The sequence below is a fragment of the Macrosteles quadrilineatus genome, unplaced genomic scaffold (genome assembly GCF_028750875.1).
Source record: "Macrosteles quadrilineatus isolate MER2022 unplaced genomic scaffold, UCM_ALF_1.0 Scaffold_1__1_contigs__length_201487025, whole genome shotgun sequence".
NCBI classification, from domain to species: Eukaryota; Metazoa; Arthropoda; class Insecta; order Hemiptera; family Cicadellidae; genus Macrosteles; species Macrosteles quadrilineatus.
The window spans coordinates 54337882-54350763 of record NW_026542594.1 but is presented as its reverse complement, the minus strand read 5'-3'; the positions used below and the strand labels follow the sequence as shown (position 1 = coordinate 54350763).

General features: G+C 35.1%; 1 protein-coding gene across 1 annotated transcript in view; it reads left to right on the top strand.

Moving 5' to 3' along the window:
• Positions 1–12882, top strand: part of LOC128983094 (translational regulator orb2) — a 734652-nt gene continuing 721770 nt past the window's right edge. Inside the window, exon 1 of the mRNA XM_054402252.1 lies at positions 1–1086. Within this exon, the coding sequence (XP_054258227.1) occupies positions 109–1086 (978 nt within the window). The 5' untranslated portion in view covers positions 1–108. The remainder of the gene's footprint in view (positions 1087–12882) is intronic.

The window sequence follows — 12882 nt, the reverse complement described above, 5'->3', positions numbered from 1 at the left end:
TCGAATATCGAAAGTGAACTGTGTTGACGGTGGATGGTGTACGTGTGTGCGTGGTAGTAAATTAAACCCCCGAAATTTTTTTTTAAAATCACGATTCCGCTACTTCTAATGGGGGATTACAAATTTAGTGTAAATGCTAGCGTAGGTTCAGTGTCTTCAGTGGAGTTTCCTGTTAGTACGACGAGCAATTCATTATTTTTCACCACACCTTCAACAGTGCCGGACTCAGTGTCATCCTTGCAACATTCGAGTTCTATGCAAGATGATCTTCTGATTGAAAAATCATCGGTCAAGACGCAGTTAAATTCTCAAAATTCTGACCTCAATGGTGACCACAGCCTGAAGTCCAAAGATGAAGACGGAAGTTTGGTGGTTCAGTCTGATAAACAAAACGATCAGTCCCAATTGGGACCTGTGGTTTCATCCCCCCTACAATTACCTCCAGGCTATAGTGTATCTGAGCCTAGTTTAAATGTAATTAATTCAAGTAACCCATCCACAGCCAGTTTGTGGTCCTCAGGACCAATTGATGATGCATTGATGCAGAGTTTAAATGTAGGCCCAGCTGTAAATGGGACCCTAGCTTTTCAAAACTTTCCTCCAACACCCCCAAATGCTCTTTATAACAGTAGTTTAGGTCCTCAGATGGCTGGTTTACCACAAACTCAGGTCCAGCAGCCACCTCAACAACGTAGAGCCATTACTGCATCCCACAACTTCCCACATAACCTCTCTCGACACATTCAACAGCAAAATCACCCTCAAAATATGTTTATGGCCAATAAAGGTTATACATCTTGGTCAAGTCCACAGCAAAATACCTGGTCACAAGGGCCACAAAATCAAGCTAACATGACAGGTCTTTCACCATGGAATAGAGGACGGTCTGTTCCGAATTTAAATCCCTTACAACAGATGGCAAACCGGAAACCGAGTCCTACGTTCAACCACCAACATTCTGGTATGGTTATTTCTCCAAAATTCCGGCGTAGTACGTCATATCCTGGTAAAGGACTTTTTCCACAACCTCCAACATTTGAGATCACAAACATGGATGAAAATAGAGAAATGCTACTACCATATCAGGTATCTTCTGTTTATTATTATTGCATGTCTTGATGCTTGCATTAACGTAATGAACAGCTTTAAAACTTAAGGGTGCACGTTATCTTGCCAGTAGCCTGTCCACCTGACCATAAGTCTTGTCTTCGGCTGTTTTCCTAATTATTAGCCTAATTAATACAACTCTAATTATAGGCCTACAGCTGAAGTAGGTAGGTACTTTACAGATTAACAAGTTTCCGAAATTTCCAGTTAGCCTAATCACCTTATACTAGCACTTTTGAAAAAATTGCAAGTTAAGGCCGTCCTTGGTTTGTGGTGACTTAACTTACATTGGTGTGGGCTAAAATATTTGGTGAATGGGTTACAATTAGTCTTAATTTTCATTAATACGTAATCTCATAAGCTTAGACATAGGACTTATACTGTTCAAGTGTAAAATATATATATTTTTAGGCCTAACTCACTCCTCGGTTTAAATTTAAGGTGTGTGAAGTGAAATATTATCAACAGTAACAGTAAGGCCAAGCCAACCTAAACATTGAGATTAAAAATATTATTTTATAATAGATCGATCACATAGCTGGCCTGTTTTGGCACAGAGAACTCATGAGTAGGCCTAGCCCTAAGTTATTTATGATTTTTAACTTGCAGCCAAACATATTCATTCTTATGTAGCAGACTACACGATTTTGAATTACGCCTAGCTTAGTAAAAATCTCCTGATCTGCAAACCTGATGTTCAGGCAGAATAATCTTTTCAAGTGGAAATGTTCAATTATTTTTAAGTTAGTACCTTCTTAATAATAATGTTCAGTAAGGAAAAAAGGTGCCGGGTTACACTTCCATATCTGTTGGCACAAACAACCGAATAAGTAGCCTAATATTGATTATTCGATTGTTTAGTTCGATAACTTATAAGTTTATCATTTGGTTAGTTAGGTTACCTAACTAACCAAACGATATACCTATCGATCGATATTACTCATTTGGCTGTTTGTGCCAACAGATATATAGAATTGTACCCAAAAGGTGAATTTCCCCTTCAGATTGAAGTCTATTTGAAGTCTCTGATAAATTTTATCTGCAATAAGCTAACTTTAACTTGGTCTCCACATTTAAATTGAAAATTTCAATCTTTTGGTAGAAGCGGCATATGAAATGTGTTTGGGCGTAATGAGTGCTCCAAGGTACAAATTCTGAACATAATCCATATTCATTTGGGATGGGGACGCGACCTATGTGCGTATTTCAATCCAAATATGAGTGAAAGATGATTGTAGTGTGATGCCTTGCGTAGCTTTGTTACTGACTATGACCAGCTGTTTCGTTAGTCAGGACCATTTATGAACACCGGTGTAACACTGGCAGGGAGCTTAGCATTTGGTCTTGACAAAAAAAACTCTTGTAGCCTGTACATGGTTAAAACTCTTTAGGCTGTCTATTTTACCATACTGTAATGTGTATGGTGAATTCAAATGCCGCCAGGTTATCTCTTCTTGAAGTGGTGTTGTTACGGTTTGTTACTAGCGTTACCTGGCGCGTGTTTCTGGGCTTAACAACTAGCATTTTATTTAAAATGGTTATTTGTTGTTTACGATAAATAATGAAAAATATATTGGCCTTCCAAGAACTAAAATAGAATTTTTATTTTACTTAGGCTAATTGCCAGTGGATAAACAATATTTTTTGTTTTTTCATTAGGTGTAAAAAAATATACAAAAGTTTTTAGGCATACCAACTCATGTGAGCGTGCAACATAGAGCTGCTCTCTGTGTGAAAAGCATTTAGGCCTGTTTTCTAAATTAGACATAAAATTTGGAATTAAAATCGGTGATAGTTAGGGATTGTCCTTGTGCCTTATTAATGGTGATAGCAAAAGCAATCTGTCTACTCCTCTATTCTGTGGTAGGCCCAGCAGGAAATATTGTAATAAAAATCCCATCAGGTAAATGGAAATTCACTCAGTTAGAACATTTTCTGCAGCAGGATAGGACTATTTGATACTTAAACGTCACTCAGTATTTAATTGAATTGGCACATTACAAAATCTTCCCCAACAGTTTGAGGTGACAGGAAATATGAGTAATTAATAGTATTCAAACGTTGGATGCAAGTAAGTGACAGTGGCAGAGCTAACAATGAAAAAAAAAGCAAATACATAACTACCTGAGAACAACAGACCTTGTTCTTCCACACATAAGTTATTTTTGCTTAGCCCTAGAAAACTTTTAAGTTCAGTAAAACGCTTATACTTTTACTATTAAAACAATTTAAATATCTAATAAGTATTTTCTAAGCCTCTCACTGTATGCAACTATTTTAATCTAATATGAATTTTATACCCTATACGGTAATAGACAACACCGTGAATTTTAATTTACGTAAGTAGGCTATAGATCTTTCGTTATCCAGTGGAAATCCAAACCCTTAAATTAAACACTTTAAAACCCCACAGAAATTTCTATGGCAAACAATTAATTTTTAAAATATTTTAGATAGCCTATTTAACACAACATACAATAGCCTAACTTTTATAAAAATTGTCTACTGCAAAAAGCTCAAAATGTAAGACAGCCCCATAAAATCTGTGATTAAACAGAATATTGGTTTCTTTTATTGCCATTAACATTTTTTAAACATGCCTATTACTGTAGAGTAGACCTACGTTAATACATAATTTGATAGGTACCTACTAAACATTATTATTTTAAGCACCGAAATGAAAGAAACCTTACAGTTTTTCTTTGAGTATTTCCCTCTCATTAACAAAGTACTGTACCTATATCATTACTTTCCCGTATTTAAACTTTACAAAGAGTCGCTCATTGATCGCTCATGATCCCTTACACTGGGTCTTGGACCTGTGCATTGGATATATCAATCATGGTTAGATGATGAGCGGGACCACTACAATAGTGAACAATATTGTTGACATCATGGTCCTAGTACTATATTTCATCACATGCCGACAGAACTGAAATGTTAAAATTTTCATGATTTTGTTTATCTTCTTTAGAGTTAGGTTAGGCTAATGCTTTGATGTAAGTTACTTTCAATTAAGAGCTTTAAACAACCCAAAAGACAAAAATCAACGTCCCAAAATTTATAACTTTTAAAACCGCCTAGATACAGTTTATGAGATATATTTTATTTAAAAAAATGTGTTTTGGATAGTGACAGGAAAACCCATTTGTTAATGGCAAATATTCAGTAAACCCCATTTTACCCACACCCTATTGAGGCCTTAGTTAATGGGAATGTATTATCATTCCAATTAAATAAGGTCTCAGTTTAATAAATAAAATCAGTTAGAAAATTAGCTAGATAACAGGAATTGGGAATTGTCCACTATAGTTGGTCAAAAAATGTACCTAATTGAAAAATAGGAAATGTTTAACATTTCTTAGACCATTTATTAATTCTAACAGTTTGATATGTTAAACATATAACCTCATCATCCTTCTCATCATCAGCCTATTCAATTTAAACCATTTAATAGAATTTGCAATGGTTAGGTTTAGTACCTATGTTGTGTGAGTTGTCAGTTTTGACCGTAAACAATACGTGAGAACCTATAGTGTAAGTGGGTGTTCTTGATTTATTATTACAATTTGTTATGATTTATTGAAAACTGTAACAGTCCAAGTAGTCTTTATTGGTGGTGGTGGAATCATGAATGCAATTTGAACTTTTAAAACTATTCCCGTAGCAAATATTAATGTCCATGCTTGGAACCCACTTCTATTCTACTATCTTCGTAATACAGTGCTAAAAGTTATTGAAATTTGTCTGCATGCTTTCTTTTCGAAATTGACTGTGTAATTTAATTTTTCTGGTCTTATTGGTCAAGGAGTACGGTTTCGGAACTAATGGTATAGGTACTGATTACTGTAGGCTACATTTTTAAAGCCAGCTTCTTTCAAGTCCCTTTAAGAGAAGTGTATTTAAACCTGTGTATCATTGATGTTTCTTAATAAAAATGTAGTTTAATTCACAGTAATTTTTGAAATTTATTTCTGTCCTTTAATTTCCTTGTAATTTCAGACAAATCTAAATCTGATCATAGATAATCTACTCTTCAACTCTCTTTTTATAAATTCACATTTTAGGCCTACATTATATTAGGATTCAACTAAGAAATACTGTATTAGGATTCAACTAAGAAATAGAGATCATCGTATAAATGTAGGTACAGTACACATTTATTAAAATTATAAATGACCAGTGCCAATATTGTACAATGCAATAGAACTTAGTAGACGTCTTAAAGTCAAAGTTATTCATAACTTTGTTCACCATCAGTTAAAGTCAATGAATAAAGGTTGATGATTTAAATCAGTTACATAATCAATATGACTGTAGTAATTAATATGGTCGAAAAAGTAATAAATAGAATTACAGAATTATAACGAGTCAGAGCAACAAATTCTTTCTTAAAAGTCCTCTCTCAGTTCATTGAAGACATCTTTTACAATATAGTTTTGCTAATAATATTTAGAAAGACAGGTTGCACCATTGTTATTAGCCCACAATATAGAATTACACGGATATGAACACAAGACCAAACCAGCATCAAATGACAATCCATGCAAACATGTAATCTGGTAGGCGAATGCAGACATAAAAAAATGCAAAAGTTCATTCATCAATTAACCATTGAATCAGCCATATTTGTATTATTAATACAACGACAGGTTAGTATAATGATTTCAATGTAGTAGTCCGATACTGATGTTGCAAACCTAAGGAAATAAAATTTAACAAGTCTACTTTAAACTTTTTGAAATGATCCAATCCTTCAAATAATAGTTTTTCTGTCTTTTAACAAGATGCCATTGGAAGTACAGTACTTTTGGAATTGTATTGGTAAGATTTAGATTTGCAAGTTTATAAAACGGTTTAAAGCTATGGAAATCTGGAGGGGTGGTTCCACTGACTGCGGAAATTCAGTTCTGTCCAAACTAGTGACGAGTATGGATAGGAAGAGGAAAGCTATTTGGCTTTGATTTGGCATGATGATAGCTTACATTCCCAATATAGACATATTCTTATCTCAAAAAAATTTCGAGCTCCGCCCCAGTGGCCCTGTAGCTCCCCATGTTAACCTTAAGAGTATTTAAAAGGAATTAAAGACTTTAATCAGCTTTTTTGCATTAATGACAACAGAAGATAATTTGAACTAAGCATGAACAAAAAGCCTGTTATACATTATGAGAACTGTCAAAGTAAGATTGTTTACAGTTATGTTTATGTTTGTAATTTAATGAATAATTTGTGATATTTTGCGAATTATAACATTATGACTATGGTAGATGTGGTATTCTATAGCATACTGTAAATTTAAAGAACAAAATTTTATCAAACTGTGTCCTCTCCTATTGCAAACGCAAAGCTTGAGTATAACTGCAATACACATTTTATAAATATATGCGAACCCCGTACAAAGGACATGCTCTGTATTAATAAATCCATACCACAAATATTATACCATAAATACCATAACATAATATTAGGTAATATTCTGACTTTATTATTTTTAAATGTGGTTGCTTTTATTGTAAAGTAATGTTAGACCTAGTTCTTAAAAATCACCTTATTAATTTTTTATGTGGATAGTGATAGTAAACATTAATAAAATAACAATTTTGACTTAAATTGTAGTTTTATTGATAAATTAATAAAAAATACAAGCCCTAAAAAGAATAAGGTTATTGAAATAATGTTAGGAAACTAAATTGATCGGTCACAATAATTGATAAATCTTCTCCGCTGGCGGAATCCGCACTGCCACTGCTCTCAGACCAATATGATTTGTCCGCCATGCAGAACCAAAATTCAGGACGCGGAAACTCACGTCAGTGGAACTGCACACAGGAAAACTCCATTGAACCAGTGTTGTTGTAATTCCGCAGCGGAAAAAATCTAACCGCACAGCGGAGATTCCGCAGTCTGTGGGACCATAGCTTAATGCTTGGATTTTCTACAGCCCATACATTCATGGTTGGATCTTGTAAAATTTTCAAATAAGAGAGTTTATTTCTTAACCACTTGGAGTAAAATACTATATGAAAAATTAGTAGCATACAACCAATTGACTTGCATCCAGCAATGCTGAAAATACACTTCCAAGATGTACAAAACTACTAGAGGTAGGCCTACCACCATCAAAATATATCTATATAACTACAGCACTACTACCCTGCATTCTCAGTGAGATAATCACCAGACCACTAATTTAGCATAAATGGCATGCTAATTTAATTTTAGGCTATTTTAATCGATCACTTGTCAGCGATTTTGAATTACATGATGGCAATGGCTTAAACTAGTAGAGTTTCCATTCGAGTTATGCTTTTTATTTAATTAAATACTCAAAAATATCGTGAAGAAAAGTAGTTAAAAGTTCACGATCATTTGACTCTCAGTTAGGACTTTCGTTGATAAGAGTTCAAATTTGTGTTTAACAATAAACTGTTGCAACTACTGTACCAATCATTTAATCAACCAAGCAAGCTAACTTTTGTTGCATTACAAATTGTGACCTTGAGCTGTTATACCGGGTGTCCAATAAGTCTTGGGCTGATTTAATAGCTTTGCTGTACGAAAACCATTAGAGCCACACTTGATTTGAATGCCTTGTTTTGAAGGTAATTTAATCAAGTTTTATTTGAGGAAATTGGTAACATCAAAAAACAGCTGATTGACAACAATATAGTTATTATTCAATACAATAACAAATTAGAAATTGTGAGTTTACATGAGAAATCACAGTTTTTTTTTGTTTTACGAAACCCAATCCCCTATAGGAGTTCGATGACCTTCCATGTAAGTGTTAAAGGTTAACAGACACAATAATTGTAGAATTTGGGGGAAGTGAAAATCCCAGATCGTGGTTGAAAATGAAAGGGCCAGCCCAAAACTAAATCTTTCTAGCAGTGTAATGCGTGATGGAATTATTGAACCATTTATCTTTGCTGAAGAAAATTTGAATAGGTAGGTTTGTTTACTTGGCTATGTTGGAGTCCCTCAATTAGGAACTGCAACCTATGATAATTTTCCAAGACGGCGCTCCAACTCATTGGGCTATGTGTGAGGGATTTTTTGAATCTCCACTTCCCGGACGCTGGACCGGGCGTGATGTCTCGACGAAATAGCCACCTCGTTCCCCCGATGTAACCCCCATGGATTTCTTTTTATAGGGATTTGTCAAGGGCACTGTCTATTCTTCCCCTGTTCCTAATTTACACACACTGCGGGACAGATTCAGAAATTCTGTCGTGTCTGTAACCCAGGATATCCTGACTAAAACCTGGGACAAACTGAAAAGACGGATAGAGGATCTGCAGGCCAGAGGCGCACACGTTGAGTTGTGTTACGTTTGTACATATCTATAAAATCTTAAGAAGTTGCCTGTTATATCTGTAAATGAATCTTTATCCTACTATCACTCGTTTTCATACTACGCGGTTTCTTTATCAGGTCAAGACTTTTTGGACACCCTGTATATTCTGCCGGTTAGTTAAGGTTGTACAACTTATAGATGAATTTATGGTGGAAAAACTATAATTTATATCTATATCTATAGGCCTAATACGTGAAGCAGTTTTTGTGAACACTACTCATCTCTTATTTGTGGACTAATTTCAACGTTTTAGGTGTCAAAAAATTTGTCTCAATGTGTAGTTTTGCTACAAGGTTTTAAAAATTAAAAAAAAAGGTCGATTACCCCCCATAAGAATTGCATAGAGTAAATAAAAAAATAAAATAAAGCTGTTTATAAAAATAAATTCAGCAGCTTTTTTGGGAGTAATATTTATGTTTGTAATATTCAAGAGGGTTAATCTAAACAGCTAATTAGTTTTGTTGTAAGAACAGAAAATGTCCCAAGTTAAAAGAAGATATACATATTGAAAACAGGAGTTGGAGACAATTAATGAGAGATCTTATGTGTATGAGAAGACTATAAGAAGAGTGGCCTAACAGCAGTGGCCGTTCCAAGGGGGGGAATCCAGGGCTAAAGCCCCCCCCCCCTCTTAGACCCTGGAAAAATAAATTTACACATACATTTCATCCTTAAAAGCTGATCACGACAGTAATTGATGTATATAAAACTTTGTACCAAGTTCTGAGTGAGTCTATAGGTGTGAGCTTGTTTGCCCAAGTCTAACATGTGCTAAAACCAATTCCAATATGAGTCTAAGCCGTTGGTCTAAGCCAAGTCTAATATGAGCCTACTAAAATTAAGTGCATAATGAGTCTGTTTAATTTATCAATATGAGCTTGTTTGCCCAAGTCCAACATGTGCTAAAACCATTTCCAATATGAGTCTAAGCCAAGTACAAGGCTCAAAACCAAAAGCCCAATCTCACATCTACTAAAATTGGGCTTTTGGGTCCCAAAGTCCCGAACAAGTCCATAATGAGCCTGCTTAATCTACTAGACCCGGTTTGTACCCATCATTCCATTCCAAGCTTAGAGTGGGTTTGTGCTCATGAGTTTATACTGTAGGTTTGGGGTTGGGACTTGGAGAGCCAAACCCATAACAAGTTGAACAATTGCCAACTTCGGTCTCTAAAACAAGTCAAAACCAAGCCTACAGACTTTGGACCCTGAGTTTAAACCAAGCTTGGGCACTTGGGCCAATGTACTTGGAACAAGTTCCCAGCAAGCCCATTGTGCTGTTGGGGGGTGGACACCCTGGTGTGTGTGTGGATGTCTACAGAGCTACAGACCACACCTGTAGTCCGATTAGGATGACATTTGGTATGTAGGTACTAATCAATCCCTTATGAAAAATTGTATTTATGGCCATGGCTATATTTGGTTTTGGACCAAATATAACCAGATATGACCATATATGGAATCCCCCATTTTGTATGGAAACTTTCAAATTAAAAATATATAAATTAATTTACAAAAAATAACTAAACATATTTTAACATTAAATCATATCAACTATGCATTAAAACTTTAATACAAATTTTTTACTTAAAATTTCATAACAAGATTTTTACTCATCTGACTGGAATTCAAACCCGGGACTCCAGCGTGAGTCCATATTTAGGCTACATATATGGACACCGCCATATATGGATACAACCACATCTGGCCATATATGCTTCCATATATGGTCATCAAAAACCATATATGGCTTTATAAAAACATATGTGGAATTTTGATCTGGCCATATATGGCCAGAAATTACTTTTTTATAAGGGATGGTATCTCCATGCGTTTTTTTCTCAATTTTTTCAATATTCTGATTTTTAATGGAGGGGTTTTCTCATAGAAACCCATAAAAAAACAAAAAAAATAGGAATTTATTAAAAAACGGCACGAACGATTTTGATGAAAACTTAGCATGTTATAGTCCTTTAGATTCTAAACAAAATTATACTACAGTATTCCCATTTCCGAAAAAATTACGGTTCAAAATTTATTGTAACTTATATTATAATCCCATAAAATAACATCAAATTGGATTTAGAAAAAAAAACCAGATTTGATTAAAATTAATGTGTTATGGTGCTTATAATTCTAAACAAAATAATGCAACCCCCTTGATGTAACAAATGCGGTTCAATAGTTAGCCTATTGCAACTTTTGTGAATTTTCGCTACAAAATTATCATAGCTACTCACACCGCTTACCCATGATAAAGGTTGTTGACAAGCTTATGGGAGAAAGTACTGTATATGTAGATTGTTGATACCGTTTATTTTTAAGTGCCTTGATATAATTCTCTCCTTAAAATATCTTGGCCTCCGAATGATAACAATATCACCCTCTTTGCTTGGTCTAACCACTAGATTCATCCATTGTGTGTTATCTTAGTACAAAATTTAACTTTTCAATGTATTAATACTTTAACTGTAAAACTGTAGGTGGTTTAAAGAATGCTAAAATATTCACCAATTTACAGGTCCTGTATTAAAGGAGTTGCTCTTTATGAGACACTACACTGAAAATGTCTTGTATTACAGTATTTACTTTTAATACAGGAGAATCGCCTGTAAATGATTTTACAGGGAAAACTCTTTATGAAACACAAACTTGTAACTTTTATGCCTTGTCCACACATGGAGACTGAGTCGGCCGACTGTCTGCCGACTGTGCGCGGACAGTTGGCAGACAGTCTGTCAACACAGTTTCGGATACAAGTTTCCGATGTGTTTTGCGTCCACACTAGCCACAGTGTTTCCATGTTTGTTGGTATGGTGACCGAGGAGGTCGTAATTATATCCTGTGCGGGCTTCATTTTTCTTAATGTTGATATTGTAGCACAACGGATTGAGTTATCAAATAATTAAATAACTTACGTCATCAATCCATAAATTTCTGTGGAGTACGCGTTTCAACCATCAGGTCATCCTCAGCTCCACTGTCACTAGGTTGAATCTGTTTCTATGTTGCATTGATTTTGTAGCAACAACGTCGATATATTAAATAAATAGGACAAACACATTTTACGTTCATTACACATACACGACACGTACAAAACATTTAAATGACGATAAAACTACGATTATAACACCGTGCGCACGGCTGGACGGGCTTAGGTATGCGGCTACGTAGCCGTGCGCACGGTGTTATAATCGTAGTTTTATCGTCATTTAAATGTTTTGTACGTGTCGTGTATGTGTAATGAACGTAAAATGTGTTTGTCCTATTTATTTAATATATCGACGTTGTTGCTACAAAATCAATGCAACATAGAAACAGATTCAACCTAGTGACAGTGGAGCTGAGGTTGACCTGATGGTTGAAACGCGTACTCCACAGAAATGTATGGATTGATGACGTAAGTTATTTAATTATTCATTTTTCTTAGCCGTGGCCTAATGAATCTAGGAAGAGACTATGATGGACTCAACATTTTCTTGAGCAAGGTTCGTACGATGGTCGCAATCTTCTATCAGACCTTCAGATTAGTTGGAGGATTTAGGAACTTCACGAGGTTGACTTCTAAATATTTTGTAATTTTGCTGGGCTTTGTTGGTCTTAAGATTTTAAACTTGAACAGATGAACAATTCAATAAAATGTCATATACGGTAATGATATAAATCATTGAAAACTAATTCCAAAACTTTCAAGAAACTCAATCCAGCTCTTTTATTACCGCCCAAAAATCGTAATATTACCGCTTTGCAGTCTAACTAAATGGGCTGAATGTTGAACACCTTCGGCTTGTATCCAGTCTCCGGTCTCCAAACACGTCCACACATGCAGACTTGAGACAAAAGTTTTGTATCTTGTCTCCGTGTTTCCCATTCGAACGGGAAACAGAAAACACTGTATTTTGTCGAGCCAGAAACACCGAAATTTGTCTGCCGACATACTGGAGACACATAGCAACATTCTGGAGACAGTCGACAGACAATGTTTCCGCAGACAAATCGCCATGTGTGGACGAGGCTTTACTTGTAGTACAGGGCCTGTAACATTTATGAAACAGTCCCCAGCTTCAAAAAAATGATAAAATATTTACAAGGAGTGTTTATCATACCAAACTGTTATTAACAGCTTGACAATTTCCAATAGTTACATTTAATCAAGCTTAGCTTTTAGTTGAGTCTTTTAAACTCATCGACAATTATATAACTTTTATCGGCTTTAAAATAACTCCTGTATGATACTGGTACTTAACAGTTGCTCGATTTCGAGCAATAGGTACACTAGTAAAGAATATTTTACGAGGGTGTCCCTGTACATAATGCACATTTTAATTGTGTTCAAAACTGGTTTCCGGGTAATGCTAATGCACTACTGTTGTACCCTTTGAATTTTCAAAGATTATGTGGTTTACTGTTAGACAG